At 44.6% G+C, this 26353-nt stretch overlaps 2 protein-coding genes and 1 long non-coding RNA gene across 4 annotated transcripts in view; 2 read left to right on the forward strand and 1 right to left on the reverse strand.

The window, feature by feature from the left end:
• The window catches only part of cntn2 (contactin 2), a 27308-nt gene extending 18189 nt beyond the window's left edge, over positions 1–9119 (forward strand). The window contains exons 18-23 of the mRNA XM_061041776.1: positions 651–885; positions 1426–1541; positions 2357–2543; positions 4344–4456; positions 5143–5311; positions 6128–9119. Of these exons, the coding sequence (XP_060897759.1) occupies positions 651–885; positions 1426–1541; positions 2357–2543; positions 4344–4456; positions 5143–5311; positions 6128–6234 (927 nt within the window). The 3' untranslated portion in view covers positions 6235–9119. The remainder of the gene's footprint in view (positions 1–650; positions 886–1425; positions 1542–2356; positions 2544–4343; positions 4457–5142; positions 5312–6127) is intronic.
• Positions 526–1488, reverse strand: LOC132977307 (uncharacterized). The gene is made up of 2 exons (XR_009673802.1): positions 1357–1488; positions 526–873 (listed from the first exon to the last, which is right to left on the reverse strand). It is a non-coding gene; the product is annotated as an uncharacterized LOC132977307 (long non-coding RNA).
• Positions 9120–10330: 1211 nt separating the features above from the next.
• On the forward strand, positions 10331–18835 carry chia.1 (chitinase, acidic.1). Of its 2 annotated transcripts, none has more exons than XM_061041802.1 (12): positions 10331–10424; positions 10538–10599; positions 14625–14654; positions 14738–14942; positions 15731–15787; positions 15876–16041; positions 16552–16676; positions 16940–17063; positions 17142–17324; positions 18002–18118; positions 18242–18368; positions 18470–18835. In XM_061041802.1, exons 2-12 carry the CDS (start codon positions 10581–10583, stop codon positions 18676–18678), a joined length of 1362 nt encoding a protein of 453 aa, XP_060897785.1. In that variant the 5' UTR covers positions 10331–10424; positions 10538–10580; the 3' UTR covers positions 18679–18835. The 2 variants fall into 2 exon arrangements, with proteins under 2 accessions (XP_060897785.1, XP_060897786.1); XM_061041803.1 differs by having other exon boundaries at positions 10412–10436.
• Positions 18836–26353: the final 7518 nt, after the last annotated feature.

A 26353-nucleotide genomic window follows, 5' to 3' on the forward strand; every position in this document is an offset into this window, starting at 1 on the left:
TATAGCAGTAGAAATATAGTAATAAAAACATTTACAGACATATTTACTTCAACACATACGGCCGTTTCCTCAACTGATTCAGAGATTTCTTCCAGAAGGAATTGGCATCTTGGAAATTCCCGGCAGAAAACAGACTCTATGTCTGTGTCCATAGGCAAACAGTGAGAGCACCGACACCACCACTCCGCCCCAACAGCCGGCCCGGGCTCCTTGTCCTCACCGCCGCCGACAGGCAGGCCTTATGTCTCGGCTGCTGAGCTGGCAGCGGCCGGCTGCGTCCAGCAATATAGCAATATAGCCGCGAGACGGTTGCCGTCAGCTTTCTCCATAGAGCCTGTTAGCATAGCTTCCAAGCAATATGGCGGACGTTAAGTTTCGATTCTGCAAAAATCGTCATTTTGCGTCACTGGAAGCTCCTTTTCAGACTTAGAAATACAAAGATTTCCCATCTCAGGGGAAAATGAGGGCGGGATGCACGACCATTCAAAAATACTACCAGGTTTCTAATGATATAAAAAATGCAAATGGGTGAAGTATCCCTTTAATTCAGACTGTATGTAGGTCTGAAAACACAGAAGCACGTTATTCTCCCTCTTTAAAAACCTCTCCGTCTTTGTTCCCGTCTTCATCCTGCGGTCTGAACCCTGCAGCCGATGGCCAGAGAGTATCAGAACGGAGACGGCTTCGGCTACATTCTGGCGTTCAGGAGGAAGGACACGTCGTCGTGGACGGTGGCCCGTGTTCCTCACGTGGAGTCTTCTCGATATGTCTACTTCAACGAGAGCCTGACGCCGTACAGCCCGTTCGAGGTGAAGATCAGGGCGTTTAACCGGCGAGGAGAGGGACCGTTCAGTCAGATCGCCGTGGTGAACTCTGCAGAGGAAGGTGAGCGAGGAGAAGATTTAACCCTTTTCACACATACAGACGTATACAGACATAACGTCGTGTAGCGGACTCTGTTGCTTCGGCCGCTACTTCCGCGTTGTTTATTTACGTCACGTCCTACCTCGGGAAATCCCCCGCGGCCCCTCCCCTCTGACAGGGAAAGTCCCCCGCTGTGAGGAGCATATGTGAACGGCTAGGTCGGGAGAATCTCCGGAGAAGTCCTCCTGTAAATATCTTGATATTATAGTAGTACATATGTGAAAACGGCTTTTATATCTTCTGTTTACATCTCAGAGCATCCCCCCCCATCACTCCCCCTGTTTGTTTTAATGTTTCTTTAAGTTGTAAACAGGACAAACGTTTATTTAACACAGAGGAGAGAACTTAGAGGTTTGAGAGTTTGTCTCCAGCTGCAGCGTCTCCTCTCACCACCAGAGGGCGCCCTCACCTCACAGTAGATACACCACACACCTGTAGATTCACTGAAGGTCCAATAAAACTTGGTGTCTCCCCCCCCCCCCCTCCCCCCTCCCCCCTCAGAGCCCACGGTGGGACCCTCCAGCATCAACGCCACGGCTCTGACCGCCTTCGAGATCCAGGTGTTCTGGGAGCCCGTCCAGCAGCTTAGCGCCAACGGAATCCTGCGAGGATACGAGGTGAGGAGACGCAGGATTACACACACACACGCGCGCACACACACACACACACACACACACACACACACACACACACACACACACACACACACACACACACACACACACACACACACACACACACACCACACACACCTGGTGATACAAAGCTGAGACTGCTGTTTCAGATGTTGAAAACTGCTCTCATATCTGGCAAACCGAGGGGCGTCCAAAACGGCTGTGTGGGGGTGCCTTAAAACCGCCTACCTTCTCTGGTCCAAACAAATCCAGAGCATTCAGGACCAGAATCTAAAGTTAGAAGGAGGACATACTGGCTGCTGCATTTTTGTTCGAGAAGCCAGCACTTCAACATAGAATGTTTCCTTAATGTCTGATCATATAGTAAGATACCTTTATCATTTCACTCAATACACATCTCACTGACTGGACCTTTAACTGATAATAAGAATCATATTCAGTTTGTAAGTATGAGTTTACCTTAACTGTCATAGATTTAAAGACACAAAGCAGAGTTTGATCTCCAGTGAAACCGTTTTTTATCTGTTGTTATGGTAACAGTCCTCTAACCTGAAGTCAAAGTCCTCATCACTTTATTATTTTATTTATGAGTCCAATAGATTTATCGTCCTCTGTAAACTTTATGATTTAAATCCAAAGATCGTTTCTGCTGTCAGCAGATTTAGTTTCTCATGTGTGTGTGTGTGTGTGTGTGTGTGTGTGTGTGTGTGTGTGTCTGTGTGTGTGTGTGTGTGTCTGTCTGTGTGCTTGTTTGTGTGTGTGTGTGTGTGTGTCTGTGTCTGTGTGTGTGTGTTTAGATCCGGTATTGGCGGCAGCACGAGCGTGAAGCGGCGGCAGATCGAGTGAGGACAGCGGGACTCGAGACGTCAGCCCGAGTGTCCGGACTCAGACCCAGCACTCGGTACCACGTCGCCGTCCTGGCCTACAACAGCGCAGGCACGGGGCCACCCTCGCCACGCACCACTGTCACCACCAGGAAACCCCGTACGTCTGCAGCACACACACACACACACACACACACACACACACACACACACACACACTATATAAGATGACATCACGATGTCTGATTGACCCTAAAATGGTCAAGAGCAGGATTTGAACTTCCTCCAGCTGCAGAGCTCAGTTAGCCACACGGCTAGCGGTGCTATCAGCCCAACGTCCACCTATCAGGACAGGGCTGGTGTTAGCAATCTCTGTTAGCCCTGCAGCTAGCTCCAGGCACCCCGGGGCGACCCCAACAGAATCCCCGCTCAGCTCTCTCATCCCGGTCCAGGTCTATACTCCTCTCCTCAAAAAATAACTGATTATAAAAGGAGAACTGAATAAACTTCACACTGAGCCCAACGGAGAGGGCCTCATGTCAATCAAGGTCGTTTGAAGGAGGTTAGCTATGTGGGCGTGACCATGTTGAATGTTCTGCATGAGACGTTACACCTGCAGACTTCCCTCTCTCTCTCTCTCTTTCTCTCTCTCTCGCGCACTCGAGCTTGTGATGGTGATTGAATAGAGAAAAGAAGAATAACATACTGTACTCACTGCTTAACTGTGTTTCTAGATCACGCTCATTTCGGGTAAATTTACATGCAGTGTGAAGATACAAGCATATTCTTCCTTTAACTTAAAGTTTATCAAAGGAGGAAAGCCTCATGAGGTGAAACTCTGAACAGGTAATAAATATCACACACACACACCGACCTCAGGCTAACCCTGTTACCCGGGACGTCCTGTCAGTCACACAGCGGGGTTAAATAACCCGAGTGCTCTGATACATGTTATATCACTTAGCCTAGGGGGGGGGGGGGGAGGGTCTTAACTCAGGAAGCAGGGTGACATGAGATCACCTACCTGAGCTCACCTGGAGGATAATGAGACTGAGTGTTCCCTCCTCCACCTGTCCACATACCGCTCTCTGTACTCACCTGTAAAGTTTGTTTCAAACAGCTGATTGGAGCTGGACACATCAAAGACAGAATAGAGTTTATAAACGAGACGTATACTAAAAGTTATTTAACCACTTCACTGCAAGAAAAATGAATCAAGAAGGCGACTGGTGTATCGGGTAACGCTCTCTTCAGGGCGCCCTGGTTACGGCGCTGAAGCAGCGTTAAAGCTTCAAAGGATCAGAGAATGTTTACATTTTAAAATCTGTATTTCCTCTTCCTGTTTCAAATGTCTGATGACTCCCCGCCTCAGGGGCAAAAAGCCAACGATCCAATCAGATTCATCCAGGCGTTATGTCCCGCCTCCTATCCATACGTACCAGGCAGGGGACGAACCACGATCAGGAAGGAGGGTCCCGGTGGTGTGGCGGGCGTGACCTTTACGACCACATGATCCTCAAAGAGGGGGACTGCGTCGGATCAATAACGTATCTCTCTGTTCTGATTGGTTCTTTTTTGTTACTCTCCACGTTCAGCTTCATGAGGACTTTAAATTCTGGAGTCCGACCGACCCCGGAACACGAGATGAATTCACTCGCCCTCCCAGAGCAGCAGATTGAAGCGTTTGGCTGCGTGTCCTCTCTGGGCCGCCGTAGACTGAGGGACGGTTTGCAGAGTTTCTATGCTGCGGACATTTGAACGATGAGCTGTGTCTCCGTACACTTTGTGATTTTGTGACAGTAACGTTTTGAATAAAGTTTCAAGTCACAGGGTTAGGGCAGACCGCGAGTAGAGCGGCGTGCAAGCTGTACCGTCCCTTTAATTCTTTATCCTCTTTATCTCACCTCTCAGAGCCACGTTTAGAAATGTTTTTGAAATCACGTCTGTGTTTCTGTTCCAGCTCCCAATCGTCGCCCGGGTAACGTGTCGTGGAAGACTGATGCATCGTGGGTAACGATGAGGTGGGACCACGTGAAGGCGATGCACAACGAGTCCGCTGTGCTCGGATACAAAGTGAGTCATTCAACACGCCACGAAAACTCTTTCTGATGTGACACCACTAAATATCATCTTACACCCGCCAGCGTCCGATAAAGCGTCGGGCACCATCCCTCGTCCAATGACAGCTGGGCTCGTCTCCAGCCCCCTGCAACCCCAAACGGGAAAAGTGGTTTATATGATCGGGCGCCGCGTCACTTTATTATCTCGTCCTCACCGTGTGAGAGGTGTGTGTGTGTTTGTGTGTGTGTGTGTGTGTGTGTGTGTGTGTGTGTGTGTGTGTGAGTTGTGTGTGTGTGTGTGTGTGTGTGAGAGTTGTGTGTGTGTGTGTGTCTGTGTCTGTGTTTGTGTGTGTGTGTTTGTGTGTGTGTGAGTTGTGTGTGTGTGTGTGTGTGTGTGAGTTGACTCAGTTTACAGATCGCTTCAAGAAGACACTGCAAGACTGGGAGGGTTGTTTATAGGGAGAAGTGATACTGGGTTTTTGAATGTTTCTGGGGAAAAAAAGAAAAATGTTGACTGTATCCCAATTGCACTGTATGTGTTGAACTTGCTTTAATAAAATATGTTGAAAAAGAAAAAAAAGAAGACGCTGCAAAAATTTAACTTTTAAAAATTCACTAAACTATGAAATCTATTCCCATCTTCTGTGTGTGTGTGTGTGTGTGTGTGTGTGTGTGTGTGTGTGTGTGTGTGTGTGTCAGGTCCTGTACAAACACGAGGGTCTGACGTCTCTGAAGGTTCTGGATAAGTCAAAGACGTCCGTGACCCTGCCACTGCCCAAAGACAACGGTTACGTGGTCCTGGAGATCCGGTCGTGGGGGGAGGGCGGGGACGGACCGGCACACGAGATTATCGTGTCCCGGGACTCAGGTAACACACACACACACACTCACACACACACACACACACACACACACACACGCACACATAGACACACACACTCACACACACACACACATACACACACTCACTCACACACACACACACACACACACACACACACACACACACACACACACACACACACACACACACACACACACACACACACTCACACACATACATTTCTTCTTTAGTTTCTGGTTTTATCTTCGTTAGCTACAGACTCATTAACCGTTCATACCTGAGGAAGTCATCCTGTGTAGGTTGTGATCTAAAGTTGTGGGTCAACGGTCGTTCTTAGAGAAGAGAAACTTTGTCTTTGTTCACGCCGAGCGTTTTTATTTCAGAGATAAAAACATCAGATATCGACCGTAAACATGTCAGCGGTGACAGTCCTGCATGCTTTTATATCTTTATAGAGGTATCAGATCTCTCACAGCTCTCTACAATGTTTAGAAGTTAGACTGCAGTACCCATTTTAAACACTAGAGGTCAGAGTCACATACTCCTAACCCACCAAAGTATGGCGTTTGAAATCAGAATGATTCTAGAGTAACTGCTTTTAAGTCCTCCATGCTGTCACATGGATGGTGTTGTGTTCCATGGACTGTCAGGAACCCGTTTGAGCGCCAGATCTTCTGTCCAGTCCAGTGCTGTTATCCACAGCGGCGAGGTTCACTGACCAGCTGATGTGATTCTAAAGATAGACGTTTGTATGGATTAAGAAGCAGAAAATCAGAGCGGGAAATGTCAGTGTGTTTTACTTTAACCTTTTCGCTGACTACTTCTTCTTCTCTCTGACAGGAACTGGTATGATGGTGCAGAACGAAGCCCCGTCGACACGGCCCAGCTTCCTGCACCTCCTCTCTGGATTGGTCCTCCTCTCTCTTGTGTCATTCTCAGGCCTGTGAGCTCGGCCAATCAGTGGACTTTTTACTTTTAACGGCATGAAACTAAACTAAAGCTCCTCTCTGTGTGTGTCAGCCTGAGTTAGGGGTGCTTGGGGGGGGGGGGGGGGTTAATGAGGGTGGGGAAGGTTGCAGTACTGCAGGGATTCACGTCTTTCTTTTTTTATATCAAAAACAAAACAAGTGACGTGGTTTTTTTAGGGAGGTTTTAATGGGGGGGGAGGGGGGTCAGCTCTGTGTGTTTGTGTGTATGTGTCAATTAAACCATGCCTTATGGGGACCATCACATCCATGTCTCATTGTCTCACACTGACGTCGTCTCTCAGACACACTCACAGCCTGCAGCTGTTAATAATATGTGTGTGTCGGTGAACACACAGGACAGGTGTGTGTGTGTGTATGTTCACTCTGAAAGCTACTCCACTGCTCAGATTTAAAAGGTCAGGGATTCCTAAATCCAGCTTTTATTTGTGTGTAAGTCACACATTCCCACCAAACACACCAGGAACTTTGTGTCCCAGCGTCAAAATCTGAGAAAGATAAAACAAATATCTTCTTAGTCCCCAGGGTCGCCACAATACCAAAATTTTAAACCTTGATATGATTCCAGTTCAAATCAAACGATGCTGATACCTGTTAGTGACAACAACAATAGATGTCCTAGGCACCTTGTATTGGGTGAATAATGGTTCCTGCACAATGTCTAAAATTGCACAAAATCATGAGCAACATTTAAACCTTTTTGTGCACAAGACATAAATACAGACGTGTAAAAACCTAACATGTCATCATGATGGATGTGAGTGAGATAAGAGACACAAAGACCAACAGTCTTCAGTAAAAGTGTAGTGGCAACAATGTCTACAGCTGATTTAGAAACCCAACAGCTGATTGGACAAACAACTTCAGATATCCGTTTGATTTGAGCCTCCTAACAGAAGTGAACCTCCTCCCTGTCTGCAGAAGTCTAAACTCTGCTGCAGAGGGTGCTGAGGGTCTTCCAGGTCTTTCCTGTAATCTCTCTGTATGCAGACGACTCTCTGCTCAGTGTGAACACATGACACTCACACATGTTAACATCTGTAAACTGTGAGTCTGCAGGAACATGTCGCATGTCCACATGAATGTTTAGAGTTTGTATATTTATTTCTTTGTTTACTCGTGTGGTGCCTGCAGTGTGTGAAACTTGTGATCAGTGTTATCGGGGTTTATTTATCTCTTTGTGACGATAAGAACGAGGTCTCAACAGTAAATACAGTCGTATATCGCCCTCCTGTCAGCCTCTATCAGCTCTTACATCATGTTAGTCTGGCTACAGGTAACAGGAAGGATGTGACCTCTGACCTGTGTCTCATGTAACACACACACACACACACACACACACACACACACACACACACACACACACACACACATTCACGTCCAGATATCACTGTTCGTCTCTTTTGTTGCCTTATTTTACTCCTAATGGTTTAAAGGTTTTTAGTTAAACTTTTGAATCCTCCAAATGTTAGAAAGGATCAGATCCATGCTCAGAGTCAGAAACAAACCACAAACATGTTCCTTTCTCTTAAAATATGAGCTGAATCCTCCCTGACTTTAAAGAAACTTCAAATGTCTTCTTTGGTTCTGTTAAAAAAGATACAAGCTCGCAGCTCCTCTAAAGAGGAAGACTCTAGTGGACACTGGAGGAATTGCAGCTGTAAAGTTGGACATTTTAACATGGGGCTCTATGGGGACTAACTCACTGCAGGAGACACTGGAGGAACTGCAGTTTTTTGGCCCTTGTACATGGCTTAGAGTTAAAAGCCTTATCTTAGAATAAATCCAACACTAATGTTAAAATCTTTTAGAATATCTCGGTTTAAAAACGGTTTTAATAGCCATTGTTTTAAATCGCTCACGTGTTGCAGCTGTACAGTCTCCACAGATTCACGTCCTCTGTGTGTACACGAGTCTTTAAGAACCAAAACACACTGAGACTCACACATCATCAAATCCGACAACTTATAAACATCTCAACGGTAATAAAAATATGATATCAGGAAGATCCATCTGAGTTTGTTTGTGGGACCATGTTTCCAGCTCACCTGTTTTAAAGAAGTTTACAAAGAGGAAGAAAACCCTCCTAAAGGTTAAAGATCACGTCTGTGGAGTCGGACTGGATTCTGTGTTTGAAGCAGTCGGTCTGGATTCTGTGTTTGAAGGAGTGGGACTGGATTCTGTGTTTGAAGTAGTCGGACTGGATTCTGTGTTTGAAGGAGTGGGACTGGATTCTGTGTTTGAAGTAGTCGGCCTGGATTCTGTGTTTGAAGGAGTGGGACTGGATTCTGTGTTTGAAGTAGTCGGCCTGGATTCTGTGTTTGAAGGAGTGGGACTGGATTCTGTGTTTGAAGGAGTCGGACTGGATTCTGTGTTTGAAGGACTCTGTACAGTATCTACATCTGTTGACGGTCTGGACAACGTGTTGACCTGTGTGATTCAGTGTTTTATATTTTTTTACTTTGCAGGTGGTTGAATGATGGACCACTTGATTGTACCATGATGTGTTTTATTTTTCGGTGCATTTTGTGCTTCATGATCAAAACACCAAAACGTAGGGTTAGCTAACGTAACGTGGGACGCAAACTTGATTGAAGTGATTATTAAATAAATGTGAATTCATGTTTTGCAGCTCAGAAACGTTGAACCCGTCTCGTCGTCTCCGCCGCGCTCCAGATGTCTGAGAAGTTTTCAGATTTTGTGTTTTTGTGCTTTTCTCTGTACAAAGTGTGTGTTTGTAATGCTGCCTTTAGTGTTCATGAGGAGACATCGTCTCTCTGAGGGTCTGAATGATGAACGCTGACTGTAAATATGATTTCAAATAAACACCTTGGGATTGTATTAAAGTTGTGTCTCATTTTATTTACCTCTTTGTGAACTGATGAACTTCATGCCAAGATTCTCTGATGAACCAGTCTGACCATAGAGCATGTGAATAAAGTATGTGAATATAACATGACTATTATTAATATAACCACTGAGGGGTTAAAGGGGACATATTATGAAAACTTCTACAGTGTTTTTGAACATATATTTGGGTAACCTGAGTGTCTACTGACCCACAAAATGTGAAATAAACCCATCCAGTCCTTTGTTTGTGGTCTGCACAAGTCTTACAACACAAAAAAATGTTCAATTTCAAATGTGCTCTCCTTGTGATGTCACAGTGGGATTCTGGTTAAAAAAAATCCCCTCCCCTCCCCTGGTATCTCCACCCATGGACTCCACCCCCAGACTAGAACAAAACTTTTCCACAGGTCGGCCATTTTTTATTCTCGCTACAGAGGAGTGATGTCTACCGGGAAAATTCAGGGGGGGCTCATTGCATTTAAAGAGACACACACACCAAAACGGAGCGTTTTGAGAGAGCTGGTTTGTACAGGGTCACAAACCTCCTCTGGTGCTTGATTCATGTTATATTTTGACCAAAGCACAGCAAAGATGTTTCATTTAGACCACAGGGGACTGTTTGAAAAGGTGGAGAAGGGGGGAGAATATGTCCTCTTTAACCATCTTGTGTCCTCTGCTCCCATTATGTGGAGTCCCACAAGAGTCAATTCTGGGTCCACTCTTAGTCTCTTTATGTACATTACCCTCGGGTGATCTGCCCGCGTGTATCACCTCCTACCACTGCTGCGCAGGCGATACACAGCTGTGTTCATTCAAACCAAACACCTCAACAAGAGACAACATTGTCTGTCTGTTTATGACAGACAATTGCTTAAAGTATGTTTTATAAATAATGTCTGTGTTTGCGTGATTTCTGTTGGTTTGTGTGTGTGTGCTTGTCATCAGGCTGTGACTATGTGAAGCACTCTGTTACTGTTTGTTTAAAAAGTTTGTTCTGATCTTTAAATCTGATTGGATAATATTTGAGATCTCGATTGATCAGCGAGGACACGTGAAGGTCGAGCAGATCCCGTCAGGAAGCTTGAAGGTTCAGTAATAATAATCTCTAATCATTATATCCTCTCATTAATCACACATGGTGACATGTGGAGTTGTTTCCTGTCAGGTGTATCCCTCACCTGTTAGTCTCACCTTATCAGCTGACCTTTGGCTTCGGGTATTAGTCATTAATGAGACAAATATAAATGTAGACGCGGAGTCCTAAAAGCCTGAGACTCTCCTTCTGATCCTTGTCCCGACAGGTAAGCAAACAGGTGATCACAGGTGACCTCCACACCTGCCTATGAGACTTTAAAGGGGGGGCGCTGCTCTTTGATGTTTTCTGTCTTCATCCTCGTTCTTCCGTCCGTCTCAGGTTCACGGTACTGCAGAACGTCGTCTGATCTCCAGAGAGCACCATGGCTAAACTCCTCACAGGTATTCACACTGTCATGTTTTATCTAAGCTTTAATGTATGAGTAATTATTTTTAACATCTCCACGGCGAGACGCGAGCAAAGTGTAGAAGCTCTCCGTTACAGGACAGAGAGTTTAAACACGCTTCACTCATGAAGTCGGCCATTTAAGAGAAAAACCTGAGTTTATTTTGATTTCATACTTTCATGACCCTCAGACGTTTATTATTTCTCCAACGTCGTCTGAGTCCGACACTTATTACTCAAACTACAGCAGCTTCTTTTACGTCTGACCTCAGATCTAAAATGGCAGATTTTAATCATTTCTTTCTAGTTAAAAATTTCCTCCTCCATCAGCTGATCTGTCCTCACCTCCTCTCGGATCAACATCGACCGCAATCTCTTGTTTTCACCTGGAGTCAGAGAAAGTCGCTCGGGGGAGGAGGCGGGTTAAAATGTGCTTTAAAAGCTTTTAGTTCAAGCAGACTTAAGTTCAGACCCTTGATACTTCACTACACATGGCTTGTTATTTAGGCTACGCCCACATGCGTGACATTAAAATGCAGCATTTTAAGAAGCAGATGTTTTCACTTTAAAGCAACAGTATGTAACTCTGACACCTAGTGGTTAAAATGGGTACTGCAGTCTAAATTCTAAACATTGTAGAGAGCTGTAATGATTAAGATTAACTTTATTGTCCCAGTGGGAAATTTGTCTTGGACTTCACAGAGCTCTGATGCAGTAACAAAAAATAACAAAATACATTCATTTGTCGGTAAAACATGTCAGTTAAATAATCATAAAATGCCATACAAGTGAATTACTAAAACCATAAATATGTAATAGTTACGAAAAGTGATAAACAGTGCAGGTACATCTACACATCTTCACACACACACTCACACCACCTCATACATGCACACGTATACACACACACATTACAGTTTAGGTACTGTTGAGGGCTTTGATGGACAAGGGAACAAAGGTATTTCTGAAACGGTTGTTCCTCCCTCGGGGTGCCCTGTATCGTCAGCCTGAGGGGAGGAGCTGGTACTCAGGGTGAAGAACATGAGATGGGTCTGAGATTATTTTTTGTGCCTGTCTGATTATGGTTTGTTGAAAGATGTCTTGGAGGCTAGGAGTGTTGATGAACTCCCATGATTTGCATGGCTGTCTTTGTGAGTCTGTTGATTTGGGCCTTTGACTGAACGGTCAAATTTCCAAACCATGCAGAGATACCATATCGTAGGAGGCTCTCTACTACTGCATGGTAGAAGAGAAGCTGCACTTCCTGGGATACACCAAAGGTCCTGAGTCTTCTCAGAAAGTGAAGCCTCTGCTGCACTCTGGAGCAGACAGCTTCCACCTGGGCCTTCCACACTAGTTTATTGTCTATCTGGATGCCAAGATATTTGTAGGACTCTACTTGTGTTATGGTGTGATCATGGATGACCACTGGTGAGTGGTCGCCAAGAGACCGAGGGTCGAACACCATCTCATTTGTTTTTTTTGTGTTGAGGAGGAGATGGCGTTCGTCACACCACTGCATAAAGTTGCTGATTGTTGATGTATATGTGTGAATGTCCGAGTCTGTTTGCATAAGGCCCAGGATGGCCGTGTCATCGGAAAATTTAACAACATGTACGTTTCCACTGTTGCTGGTACACTGATTTGTGTAGAGAGTGAACAGCACTGGTGAGCTAACACACCCCTGGGGCGCTCCGGTGCTGATGGTTGTGAGCTCTGACACAGTTCTGTTCACTCTGACTTGCTGGGTGCGGTTAGTGAGAAATGAATGATACCATTTAATGATGAATGGATTGACCCTAAGCTGATTTAGTGTGTTAAGTAGAATGTGAGGCTGCAAGGTGTTAAACGCTGAACTAAAATCAACAAACAGTAATCTAGCGTAGGCCTTGGGATTCTCCAGATGTTTGGTGACCATGTGCACTAAGCTATTGATAGCGTCATCAGTACCTCTATGCTGTCTGTATGCAAATTGGTATGGGTCTAGCTGTGGGCCTACCTCCGACTTCAGCCTGCTCACCATAAGTTTTTCCATACATTTCATTACAACAGGAGTTAAAGCCACTGGTCTAAAATCATTACAGTCTTTAGGACATGGAATTTTTGGGATAGGTGTGATGACTGCCTTTTTCCACATTGCTGGTACAGTGTTTGTATCTACTGAAAGATGGGGCACCAAGCAGGTGTTAGTTCCTCTGCACACATTTTTAATAAGAACGTGGAAATGCCGTCTGGCCCTGTGGCCTTGTTGACAGTGACACTTTTAAAAACATTTTCCACATCCTTGGGGTCGATTAAAATCCTATCTGCCCCGACAGTGGGAATGTTCTCCAAAACACTACTACACTCTGCTGAGAAATCTTGTTTATCAAACCTTTTGAAGAAAATGTTCAGTTCATTTGCTGTGGATAATTCATCCCCAGCATATAAAGATTTTTTAGTGGATTTCATGTTGGTCATAGTTTTCACAGAGTCCCATAATTTCCTGTTGTTCATGTTTTGTAGATTATCCTCCAGTGTTGCCCTGTGTTGTTGTTTTGCCTCTCTCAGTCTTTGGTTTAAGTCTGATTGTACTGCTCTTAGTTGTAGATGGTCCTTATTCTTGAATGCAAGTTTTTTCCTGTTGATACAGTCTCTTACCTTCTTTGTGATGTAAGGTTTACTGTTAGGGTAAACTTTTATTGTCTTTTTAGGGATCACAGAATCAATGCAGAAATGAATGTAGTCTGTGGTGACTTCTGTAACACAGTCTACATCATTCTCCTCAGAAAAAGTGTCCCATTCTGTGCATAAGAAGCAGCCTTTCAGTGTGTCAATACTCTCTTTAGTCCATACATTGACAGTTTTAACAAGAGGCTTGCTGCTCTTAAGAGCTGTTTTGTAAGTGGGGATCAGATGGATAGTATTGTGGTCAGAATTTGCCAGAGGGGGTTTTGCGGAAGCTGAATATGCACCCTTGATATTTCCATAACATTTGTCCAATGTTTTTCTCTTCCTGGTGTCGCATTTTATATATTGTTCAAAACCTGGGAGTGCAGTGTTCAGATTACAGTGGTTAAAATCCCCCATGATAAAGATGGGGGCGTTTGGTGTGCGTTGAAGCTGCTCTTGTACACAGTCCGCCACTTGAGAAGCTGCCCTGGATGCGTTACCGTCAGGGGGAACATAAACTGAACATATCAGAATATTTCCAAATTCCCGGGGCAGGTAGAAAGGTCTTAGGCTAACACACAGTAGTTCAACGTCCTTGTTGCAGACAGTTCCCCGAACTGTGTACTGCCTGCACCACTTGTCATTGACATACACACAGAGCCCGCCTCTTTTGCTCTTCCCGGAGTCCTCAGTTCCGTCAGCGCAGATATGGCTGAAACCTTCAATTTCAACCAAAGGCTCTGGTACATCTGATGTTAGCCACGTTTCAGTAATAGTCATTATGCAGGACTCACGGTATTCAAAGCAGGCTTTTGACAGTAGTCGGAGTTCGTCCAATTTGTTTCTCAGCGATCTGGCATTGCACAGGATCATAGATGGTAGTGGCGGCCAGCTTCCTCTCCTTCTCAGCCGCTGTCGGACGCCTCCTCTCCGGCCTCTTTTTCTCGCTCTCTGTCGGTGTGATGATCGTATCTCCTGAGGCAGGTCTTCTGTCATGAGTCTCTGTGGATTTGCATCATTGCGAAGAGACAGTAGCAGCTCTCGTGTGTATTGTATCACCGGATTTACTCCGGGGCAAAGTGTCGTTGCTCGGCAGCTGTTAAAAAGTTCAACGAGGATCGCGATTGCCACTAAAAGAGTCCAAAAGCACGCCATGTTCATTCCCCTTTTTGTCTTCATTCATCCATTCTCACAGAACGGTAGTCCAAAATGATCACATACAAAATACAAACATCTACAACAGCTCACTGGTGTCCGTGTCGCCGCAGGGCAGCGCCATCTTGTATGGATAGGCCTATATTAATAATGCACATCAGATCCCTGTTTTTAATGTTTATTTTCACTTCACTTCACTCTGTTTTTCTTGCAGTGCTGGGCGTTCTGCTCGTCCTGCACATGGGTAAGATCATCCTCTCTTTTCACCTGACGTATGAACACGTGCACTCTCATGTTCTCACCGCTGATCTGCTGTCCTCTCCTCAGCCACGTCCACCAAACTGGTGTGTCACATGACTAACTGGGCCCAGTACAGACCCGGAGCCGGTAAGTTCACCCCGGACAACATCGACCCGTTCCTGTGCACGCACATCATCTACAACCTGGCTACGATCAACAGCTTCAACCAGATCAGCCCCATTGAGTGGAACGATGAGCAGCAGTTCGTCCGCCTCAACGCCCACAAGAACGTGTGAGTGTGTGTAGAGTGTGAGCACACACACAGCTCCCACTGTCAGAGTTTAGATGTTTTAGTGTAAAGCTCAGAGTCCAGCCGGGTTAAACAACATGTGAAGGTCATCCAGCGACTCCTCTGTGTCTCACAGTGTGTTCATCCTGAGGTCAGCTGTCTTTAACTGTCTTTCTCATCATGGTCGTTTACTAAATATCACTCATGCCGTTCACCGTCAGAGCCCGATCACACAGAGACGCGCCGCTCCATAAACACCTGAGCACATCTGGGCCAAAAGCAGCTGGAAGCATCAGGGGGGCGGGGCATACAGGCGACCATATAAAATAGGTTTGGGAGAAACTCGCCTTTGCTTTTCTCTCAGACGAGGAGGGGGAGGTAAAGACTCCTCCTTCATTTGATTGACTGCTTCAGCTAAAAGAAAGCTAAAAACACTTTGACTCCGAGTCACTGAACATGTTTTAACTTTTATGTGCGCACAAAAACCGCTAGAAAAACTCATCAAAGAGCTGTACCAGAGGGAAACAATAGTTTAACTGGCGACCTGCTGCATGGTCAAGGGTTATTCTTTGAAGTAAATGTGCCATTTCTAAAGTCCTCCTCAGATGAATTAGTCCCAGAGAAACTGTCATTTTGAATCATTCAGAATCAGAATCATTTTGTATTTGGTGCACACTTGGATTGACTCGTCTTAGGGGGTTCTTAAAATCCACCTCAGGTTTGGTGTACTGCGATAGAAAGAACCTTGATGGAAAGTCTTTGGCTCATGTTATTCTCCTCTCTGCGGTCAGGAATCCTGCTCTGAAGACTCTGCTGTCCGTCGGAGGCACCCTGAATGGAATCAGCCCGTGAGTTTCAATCTGACCTTCTTTATCCTCGCCACACATTCAGTGCTCAGAACTCCTTCTTCTGACGCTGTATCATACATCCCAACAGATTCATCACCATGGTTTCCACGGTAACCAGCCGAGCAGCCTTCATCAGGTCAGCCATCAGCTACCTGCGAACCCACAACTTTGACGGTCTGAACCTGGCCTGGGAGTATCCTGCTCACAACGGGAGCCCAGGCACTGACAAGCAGAGATTCACCATGCTGGTCAAGGTTAGTATGGACCTCATCTTTCAACACATATTAAATGGTGTCAAATCCAACCAATAGATGGTTGCAGCACTTCTCACTTCTGGAATGGGGGGGGGGGGGGGGTGTGTGGATGAAACGTCAGGGATAACCAAATTATTCATGGTCCATCCTTGGGATGTTACGAAACATTTGGACCATATTTATTGTGATCCCTCGAACAGTTAAGATATTTCAATAAGAAACTTGGTGGTGGTAGAGGAGAGGTCAGAGGAACAGTGAAATCTGTGGACCATGAATGTCTGTACAGAATCGGACTGTAAATTACATCATACTTATTGAGAAGTTCACAAGTCCGGCTTCCATTTTAGTCCAACCATACACCTGTGAATATGAATGTCAATATTTAAAACGATGAAGACCGAACAAAGCTGTGTGGATCATGATGGTCCCAGGTCTTCTTCAGAACCTGTGTGGTTTCAGTAGCAGATCGGATGAGAGGTCTGAGGTGGCTTTTGGTTGTTCTGCCTGCAGGAGCTGGTCAAAGCCTTTGAGGACGACGCCAGAGACACCAGAAAGACTCAGCTGCTGCTGTCTGCCACCGTCGCTGGTTTCATTCCCACCATCAACGCAGCCTACGAGGTCAAGGATATTTCAGTGTAAGTTTGATTTCACTCAACGGTATTTTTAAAGGTGTTGGTTCTGGTAATCCACCCAGCCCCTGTGGATCAGGGTGTCCTTAACAGGGAACTATAATCCACTGATTGGTAAGAGCTTTGGTTGAATAAAGTCCATCGATATCTCGATAAGCCTCTCATGGTGTAGGTGACATCACGTTTACCCTGAACTATTAAACCTACCAGTTCACATGTTGTAAACTCTGTCCACTCTGCTGATCTTTAAATCTCTCCACCATCAACAGTCAGCTTGACTTCATAAATGTCATGACCTATGACTTCCATGGCCACTGGGAGGCAGCGACGGGACACAACAGCCCTCTGTACCGCAGCTCTGTGGACATGGGCTCACACGTTCACCACAACATCGTAAGACCACCCACACCTCCATCACCAACCTTCAATGTAAATATATGAAACGGTATTCACACTGATCGTCTTTGTTAGAACTCTTCTATTGCACACTGGATCGCTCTGGGAGCTCCTGCTGAGAAGCTGCTGCTCGGTATCGCCACCTACGGACGAACCTACCGCCTCACCACCCCTGCTAATGGCCTGGGAGCACCAGCTAACGGCCCCGCAGACGCTGGACCCTACACTCGCACGGCTGGATTCTGGTCCTACTATGAGGTAAGTCAGTATAAACCTAATGACTGTGACTGCACCACTGGTGATACATGTGCGGTTTAAATGCAACCCATTACTAGATCACTGACCCACAGAAGACTAGAAAAAGTGCTACACAAGCTCCAGTCCACTTACCATTCCTGGTCTGTAATGGACATGTCAGTAATGAAAGAATGTTGAGTTTATTGTCAAAGGTTTAAGACCGTGAAGATGGTCCATCGTAAGCTCTGTGATGTCGAATTGGACTTGCAGAGTCTGTGTTTCTCACTCCATGATAAGGCTTTTAATGTCAGATTTGACCCAGTAAACGTGGCCCATTCCAAGTCCTAGGTCCCAAAAGATGCTTCATCATAATCCTGTGTTGTTCGATCTAACTCAGCAAAGACGGTCCAATCCGAGCCCTGGGTTGTCTCATCTAACGCTGTTAATATATATATTTTTTGTCCCGAGGCCCTGCAGAGGTCTTAGAAAGCCATGTGATGTCTAACTCAGTGAAGATGGCAGACACTTTTATCTAAGCGACATACATCAATCTTTCATAATGGTCATGTTCATCATTATGCAGATGACACGGTCTTGTTAACATCTAAACCTGATTTACGTCAAATACAATCTTCTCTTCAATCCAACGATGATTCATACATGTTTTCAGATCTAACTCTGGTTCTTTCGGTCACCAGGTCTGTGAGTTCATCTCCTTTGCTACTGAGCATTGGATCCCTGAACAGGAGGTTCCTTACTCCACAGCTGGCAGCGCCTGGGTGGGCTATGATAACCTGCACAGCCATTCTGCCAAGGTAACCAAGAGTTTCACTCAGACAACTCATTTACAGACATCAAGTCGAGTTTCCTTCTCCGTTTATACTTTGTCTTTTAGTGTTTTTATTCATCATTCTGTCATTGACGATGTCCTCTTGTAGGTCGAGTGGTTGACTGACAAGAATCTTGGAGGTGCTCATGTTTGGACTCTGGACATGGATGACTTTGTAGGAACCTTCTGTGCAGGTGGATCGTATCCTCTGGTCAACTCCCTCAGGCGGACAATGGGTAAGTAACATCTGCATTCATTCTTAGTCAGCCGGTCGATCAAAATGTCCCACCTTTTCATTGAGAAGTTAACGTTTCCTTCTCCATGTCCGGTTCTGCAGGTTTCCCACCAAAGCCCACCACCACCCCAGCCCCCACCACCACTCGGGATCCTGTTGCTGAATTCTGCCGTGGTCGCCCCGATGGCCTGTATGTGAACGAGGCTGATAAGACCACCTACTTCCAGTGCTTCCAGGGGAACACATACCTTCACCGCTGCCAGCCGGGCCTCATCTACTGGGACTCCTGCAAGTGCTGCAACTGGCCATGAGCCCCAGAAACCTGATCCACCAACTCACAATGAGTCCATCAGTGTACCCAGAACCATCAGTGAGAGTCAGAGTCAGCATGCTCTGATTAACTTCATGGTGCTGGATCACTGTTAAATGCTTTATCTAACTCAATAAACCAAAACTGATCTCAACACACCTCGCCTGATTCCTGTCTCATTCCTGTCTCTAGTGAATGTAAACGTTTTCCACACATGTAAATATTACTGAGTGGTTCATTGATTCATATGTTTATGTTCTCTGAAAGACATATATGAGAATATAACAGGTATCAGATGCAAGTCTATAAACACAGACACTGACAGTAAGTGTAGAGTATGTATTTCTGTTTGACACACCATACATTTGATAGAAACCAAGTTTTTGTTTTCATGCTTAAAAGAGTCAATACTCCTCCATTCCAGAAGGGGGCGGTAATGTACCCAAGACTGTTTAGTAACTTTTTGGCAAGACATCTTAAAAGGCACCTCCACACCAAGCAGCAAACTCCAGTGTTGGAAGATAAAACCAATGTATAAAATCCTGCAGTTCCCCGAGTGTCCACTACAGGCTGGCTGCAGAAGCACAGGAAGTCACATACACACCCATTCAAAGAAACCTGTTTTTACAGCAGAGATTGTGGAAGAAGATAGGCCCGCACACTTGCTCAAATGCATTAAAAAGGTTTAAATGATCACAACGGGCCTATGTGCGGGCCTATCTTCTTCCTCAGTTTTGCTGTTTTTGCACTGCCCTGCACCTACGTGATGTGCGTATAACTACCTCTTTTTACAGCAGACATTAACATGTTTACAGCCTGGTTCAAAACACAAGTGAGGTCTCTGTAGCTCCTGTCTTTATCAGCAAATATAAGCTGCAGGGACACTGAGGACAGGTCGTCCCAGACCGGATCACGTTGATCCCAAGACCAGTCCAACAGGTGTGTGATGGCTGAGATGGAACTGTCCTCTCTGAGCTGTGACTCTGTCGGACTCTGTGTTAGTGGACAGGGGCGGACTGGCTATCTGTGTGTTCTGGAGAATCACAGAACGGCCGGTACTCCAGGACGGCCGGCGGCTGGCGACCGCCACGCAGTCATCACCAGTTTTTTTTTTCCTGCTAATCTACTGTTTCACACTCCAGTCCGGTAGGTGGCAACAATGCGTCTTTAAGTTGGATGCCAGCTGGCAGCCGCCCGTGCCCACCAGCTAATTGAAAAGAAGAATAAGAAGAAGTAGTAGCAGCGAAGATGATTTTTGCGTTTTTTACCGACGTTATCCATATTTTTGTGCTTCACTACTACTACCAAAGAAAAGGGTGGGGCTGAGAAGGCGAGGGGAAAAAAATGCGACATTTAGAAAGTGAAGCCACTAAATATCGCAAACTCACTGAAATGTTCAGCAGCACAGCCGGCAGCAGCACTGCGGCACAAGTTGACGTTAGCAGCAGCATCTAAGAAGTTAGCAGCATGAGTGAAGAAGAGAGTGTTGAGGCGAGCCAGACAGTTGTGCAGCCTCAGCATGGTAGGGCCACATGTGATGATGAGGGACAGAGAGATGAGCTGGTGGAAGTTCCACAGACAGATACAGGGCAAGTAAGTATGGAACATGACATGAGAGAGGGAGAAAGAGAGTTACTTGCTGGCTGATGTTAGCAAATGTTATTCAGGTGTTGCTACATTTTTATCTATACCCAGTTTGTGTTGCTCAGTACAATGCAAAAAATTTAATGAAATAAAATAAAGTGAAATAATGATTATAGTAGTTAAAACAGCTCCACTTTAAACATTTTAGGTGTAAAATGCCACATGCAGTAATATTAAGAAATAGGCTATACACTGTATATATAAAAAACTGTTGTGCTTTTACTTTTACAAAGTTTTGGTAACGTTACAGTTTTCTGATAATACTTACAAACTTTGAAGACTTTGAATACAGAAGTTACATTTGTAGTGGTGTATTTTCATTATTATTTTTGCAGTAAGTTAATTACTGCATAATTTAATTAAGATTATTGACTTTCCGTGTACCGATTGTTTTGGGCCGGCCGAGTCAAAGTCCAGGGCTGTTTTGTAGTCCCAGTCCGTCCCTGTTAGTGGATATTTAATCCAGTGAGAATGGTGTCCTCTTGGCGACATGATAACGGCATGAAGGTGATATGATTCCAGTCTTACTGGACTGAGATATTAAACCAGTGTTACATCACATCACCTTGGCAACCAGTCTAATGAACGTATTGACTTCAGAAATAATGCTGTGCAGGCGTTTCTTCTGTCGCAGTTATCAGTCCTATTTATATTTACGATATCTCTGAGTACGTTCTGCTGAGGTCAGAGTGAAGTCTGCACATGTTCTCATGGTCCGGGGCGTCGGTGCTGCTGTAGTCCCAACCATGTTTTTAAAATCATTCTATAGTGACTATCTAATGTCCAAATTTATCTTCCTTTTAGTCGCTTGCATAGGTGTATGGAAAGTTCTTGACGCGTAAAAAATAAATAAATATCCAAAATTAAATTACTTTCTGATGTTCCAGTTTATTGTCACAAATGAAGCAGAGACAAACTGTGATGATGATATCAATCAATCTATCAATCAATCAATCAATCAATCATTAATCAATCAATTTTTATTTGTATAGCGTCAACTCATAACAAGTGTTATCTCCCCATTGTGGACTAAATAAAGGATTATCTTATCTCGAGACACTTTACAACAGGTGTTGTTCAGGCAAGCCGTCCATCAACAATCCGGTGGGGAGGGGGGGTGGGGGGGTTGTTCTGGCAGGCCGTCAACCAACGATCTCGAGGAGCCTAAGAGAGCTCAAGAGCTCCCAGGAAAGTAGGTGGTAAATGACTAAGATTTATAGATAGATACATGCAGTAATATGATGTACTGTATATGCACAGAGAGAGAGAGAGAGAGAGAGAGAGAGAGGAGCTCAAGGTGCCAGTTCCCCCGGTAGTCTAAGCCTATAGCAGCATAACTAGGAGCTGGTCTACAGCAGCACCAGCCCTAACTATAAGATTTATCAAAAAGGAAAGTTTTGGGGACTTCCGGTAATGGCGGACAGGGAGTAGCTGTGTTTACCTTCTGTTCCCGCAACTTTTAAAAACTTTTATCATTTCAACCCCAAACTCCGTTTTGATTTTGCACAAGTTTACCCCGATACGACTTACTAACTCAGGACCACACGAAGAAATGTCATCTAAAACCTCCAAGCAGACTAAGAAAGATCCCCCACCTAAAGAGGAGACCGCAGCTAGCGACGTTAGCATGGCTGCGCTAACCAGTTTGCTAGAGAGTCACAAGGATTCTCTTTCGACAGAGTTCAAGACCACCATCTCTGCCCTCGGGTCCAAAATGTATCTGGTGCAAATGACAGTGTCTGACGCGGACTCTGTCAGCGAACGTCTGTTGACTTTGGAGGCTACATGCACGGAGCTAGCCGCTAGCAATAAAAAATCGGATTTAACCAGGTGGTCTAGTCTCCCTCTCTCTGTATTGACACGCGTGAATCTAATCAAAATGGTGGTACTGCCCCAGTTTTTGTATGCCTTTCAGCACATTCCAATATTCATTAGTAAATCTTTTTTTTCCTCACTGAATCAACTGATCAACTTATTCATATAGGGTAGTAAAAGAGCGCGTATCAAGAGGACAGTTCTCCAACTCCCCAAGTCTGAGGGAGGCTTGGCTTTACCAAGTTTCCGCCGATATTATTGGGCCTGTAATATCAGCAAGCTTTTTTGGAATGCTAATGTGACACTGGGCGAACAACCCCAGTGGGCCCTGATGGAAACATCCTCTTCACGTCTTTCACTTTGGTCTGTGGTTTGCTCCCAGCTTCCCCTTCTGATTAAACGAGCTGCTCGGAACCCAATCGTAACCGACACTTTAAAAATTTGGAACCAGTTCAGGAAACAGTATGGGCTACATACGCAGTCAGGTTTAGCACCAGTCTATCGCAATCACCTTTTCCTTCCTTCTTGTTCAGATCCAGCTTTCCAGACCTGGTCAAACAGAGATCTCCAGACTCTTAACGACCTCTATCTTAAAGGTGTTTTTTCCCCGTTTGCAGATTTGTCAGCAAAATTTAACCTTCCGAATACACACTTGTTCCTCTTTTTCCAGATTAGACACAAAAATTATTCCCCCAATTCCCTAGCCGCCCTCCGGATTCAATGATTGATTCTTTTCTATCACTAAATACTGAGCGGAAGGGGCTCACCTCGATCATATACGGTTACATTTCCAAGATTAATCCAACTTGCTTGAGCTCCCTAAGAGCCATCTGGGACCAAATCCGAACAACGAGTTATTGCATTTACCACTCTACTTGCAAGGAGGCTTATTCTACTCAAATGGATACATTCCTTGCCGCCTACTCATAATAGATGGATTCAGGATATACTGCAATGCATTAGGCTTGAGAAGATGAGGTTCTCCCTGAGAGGTTCCCTTAAATTATTCCATAACACCTGGCAACCCTTTTTAGATCATATCGATATCCTAGCTATCAATGAGGAAAATAATGAATAAGAGATGAACTCTCTCTCTCTCTCTCTCCCCCCCCCCGCCCCTCCCCGCAATTAAAAAATAAAAACCTAATTTATGTTGTCTTACCCTGCAATTGAATGCCTAAGGGAATTATTTAAGGAACTATCTTGAAATTTTGTTTTGTGTCTGTGTTGTTTATTTATATATATATATATATATATGTATATATATATATATATATATATATTTTTTTTTTTTTTCTAATGGTTTTTTCTTCATTTACTTTATTAATTTATTATTTCCTCTGTCTTCTTGCTCCTTGTCCTAGTATGCATGAGTGTGAATGAGACTCCTGGGTAGGCTACAGTGGAAACAGGCTACCTCTGGAGTGGGAATAGGATTCCTGACTCGGTGGGTGGGTACGGGGTTAACTGGGTTGGGCGGGAGAAGGCAGGAATGGGGTTTATAAAAAATGACCACAGTACAATGTCAACTCTTATGCCAACTGTATGTTTTCTTATCATCTGTGCAAACTAATAAAAAGATTTTGAAAAAAACCCGGACACCGGCTGGAAGATGATTCCAGAGGAGAGGAGCCTGATAACTGAAGGCTTTACCTCCCATAATACATTTAGAGACTGTAGGTACCACTAGCAGGCCTGCATTCTGGGACCGTAATGTTCTCGAAGGGTAGTACGGCACTAGTAGCTCCATAAGATAAGATGGTGCCTGGCCATTTAGAGCTTTGTAAGTGAGAAGAAGGATCTTGAATTATATTCTAGATTGTATAGGGAGCCAGTGCAGAAAAGCCAACACTGGAGTAATGTGATCCCTTTTCCTAGTTGTAGTCAGTACACGAGCTGCAGTGTTCTGGACTAGTTGAAGAGTCTTTAGAGAGTTACCAGAGCACCCTGACAAAAGAGAATTAAAATAATCCAACCTGGAGGTAACAAAGGTAACATAGGCTGTTCTTGAAATTTGCCTGATTTGAGAGGTAAAGGACAAATCTTGATCAAATAGAACTCCTAGATTCCTAACAGTGGTGCTAGATGCCAGGGTGATGTCATTGAGGACAGTCACATCACTAGAAAAAGTCTCTCTGAGGTTTTTAGGGCCTAGCACAATAACTTCAGTCTGAGTTAAGTAGCAATTCATTGATACATAAAGCTGAGTATCATCTGCATAACAATGAAACTGTATGGAGCGTTTCCTCATAATATTTCCCAGAGGAAGCATATATAATGTAAAGAGAATTGGTCCAAGCACTGAACCTTGTGGCACTCCATGGCAAACTTTGGTGTGCATAGAGGACTTATCATTAACATGTACATACTGAGATCGGTCTGATAAGTAGGATTCAAACCAACTTAAAGCAGTCCCTGTAATTCCAAGTAAATGTTCTAGGTTGTATAGTAGGATCTGATGGTCAATGGTGTCAAAAGCAGCACTAAGATCTAACAAGACGAGCACAGAGAGAAGTCCCCAGTCTGAAGCTAGAAGTAGATCGTTTGTAACTTTAACTAGTGCAGTCTCAGTGCTATGGTGGACTCTAAATCCTGACTGAAACTCCTCAAATAAACTGTTGTCATGGAGAAAGTCACACAGCTGATTAGCTACTACTTTCTCCAGGATCTTTGAGATAAAAGGAAGGTTGGTTATAGGTCTGTAGTTAGCCAGAGTTCCTGAGTCCAGAGTAGGTTTTTTGAGTAGAGGTTTGATTACCGCTACTTTAAATGACTGTGGTACATTGCCTGCCAGTAAAGACATATTGATCATATCTAATATAGAGTTACTAACTAAGGGAAAGACTTCCTTAAACAGCTTGGTTGGGATTGGGTCTAAAAGACAGGTTGACGGTTTCAACGCAGAAATAATTTAATAATTTCAATTTAATTGAAAGGTTGATTGGAGAAAAACAGTCTAGATTAATATCAGGTTCTGGAACTGTCTCTGCCGTATCAGACGTATCTGCACCAGGTAAGGGCAGGAGGTTACTAATTTTGTCTCTGATGTCTAGAATTTTGTTGTTGAAAAAGCTCAGGAAGTCATTACTGCTGAGGGCTAAAGGAATACAAGGCTCAATGGAGCTATGACTCTCTGTCAGCCTGGCTACAGTGCTAAAGATAAAGATAAACTTTATTGATCCCCCATGGGGAAGGTATCTAGGAATGCATTTATTTTCCTCGATTAGAGAGAAGTAGTAGGCAGCTCGAGCATGTCGTAGAGCCTTCATCATAAGATATGAGTTGTTATTTCCGAGATTATACTGTTGGTTGTCGTTCTTTTGTTATGTTAAATAGCCTACTTGCCTTATGTTGTGTTATGGTAAGAACTGTATGTTCGTACCACCTATGCCCTCATTTCCTGTTCACCTGTGACATATAAACACTCAACCAACCACATGACCAATTAACCCAAATTATCAATTATCACCACCTAGTGTCCAAATTAAGTAAATAAATAAACATATAAACAAAACCCATTGAAATACAATACGTAAATACACACACACTAAATTGGCTCCTACACATTCATTTGGACCGAGTCAAACACTCAGTAACTCCGTCTGAGTTGTTTTCAGAGTGCTGGGCTGAGCCTGAGCGTGGTGAACATGCTCACATCTTAAGCGAACTGAACCAGTAAACGGATGCGCTCACACTCAGAGGTACTGAGCTCTGTGAGTCAGACATGTAGCGCCCGACGTGGAAGGTGAATTTAGTTTCTTGTATAAAGAACTCATTGATTGGATCATATCAACAGAAACTGTAACCACAAAGACATCGTTACTCACCGAGCACACGTGTAGTACACAGTCAGATACAGCAGGGGGCAGTATGCAAGTAAATGGTTTGCAAATCCACCAAGGAGAGGAGAAAAGAAGAAGTAGTAACCTTGGCAACCACTAGCTTCACCAACTGTATGATATTCTTTTTTCATCTCATGCAGAGAAGAGAGTCCATCCTGTTAACTGTGGATGTTTTTGTTATCTCTGAGACGCCAACATGGAACGCCTTCCTGCGTCCACATCTACCGTGCAGCTCAGAGGATGGCGTGTTCCCGTGCTGCGGGGGTCAGCGGTTTTAGAACGCCTTTGAAACTCTTCTTGCTCACTGCAACAAGCAGTCTGTGTTTGAGCACGGTTGCATTCATATCTCCGACCGTGGTTGGACCGTGCTCGACT

Source organism: Labrus mixtus, chromosome 7 (assembly GCF_963584025.1).
Source record: "Labrus mixtus chromosome 7, fLabMix1.1, whole genome shotgun sequence".
In the NCBI taxonomy this organism is placed as follows: domain Eukaryota; kingdom Metazoa; phylum Chordata; class Actinopteri; order Labriformes; family Labridae; genus Labrus; species Labrus mixtus.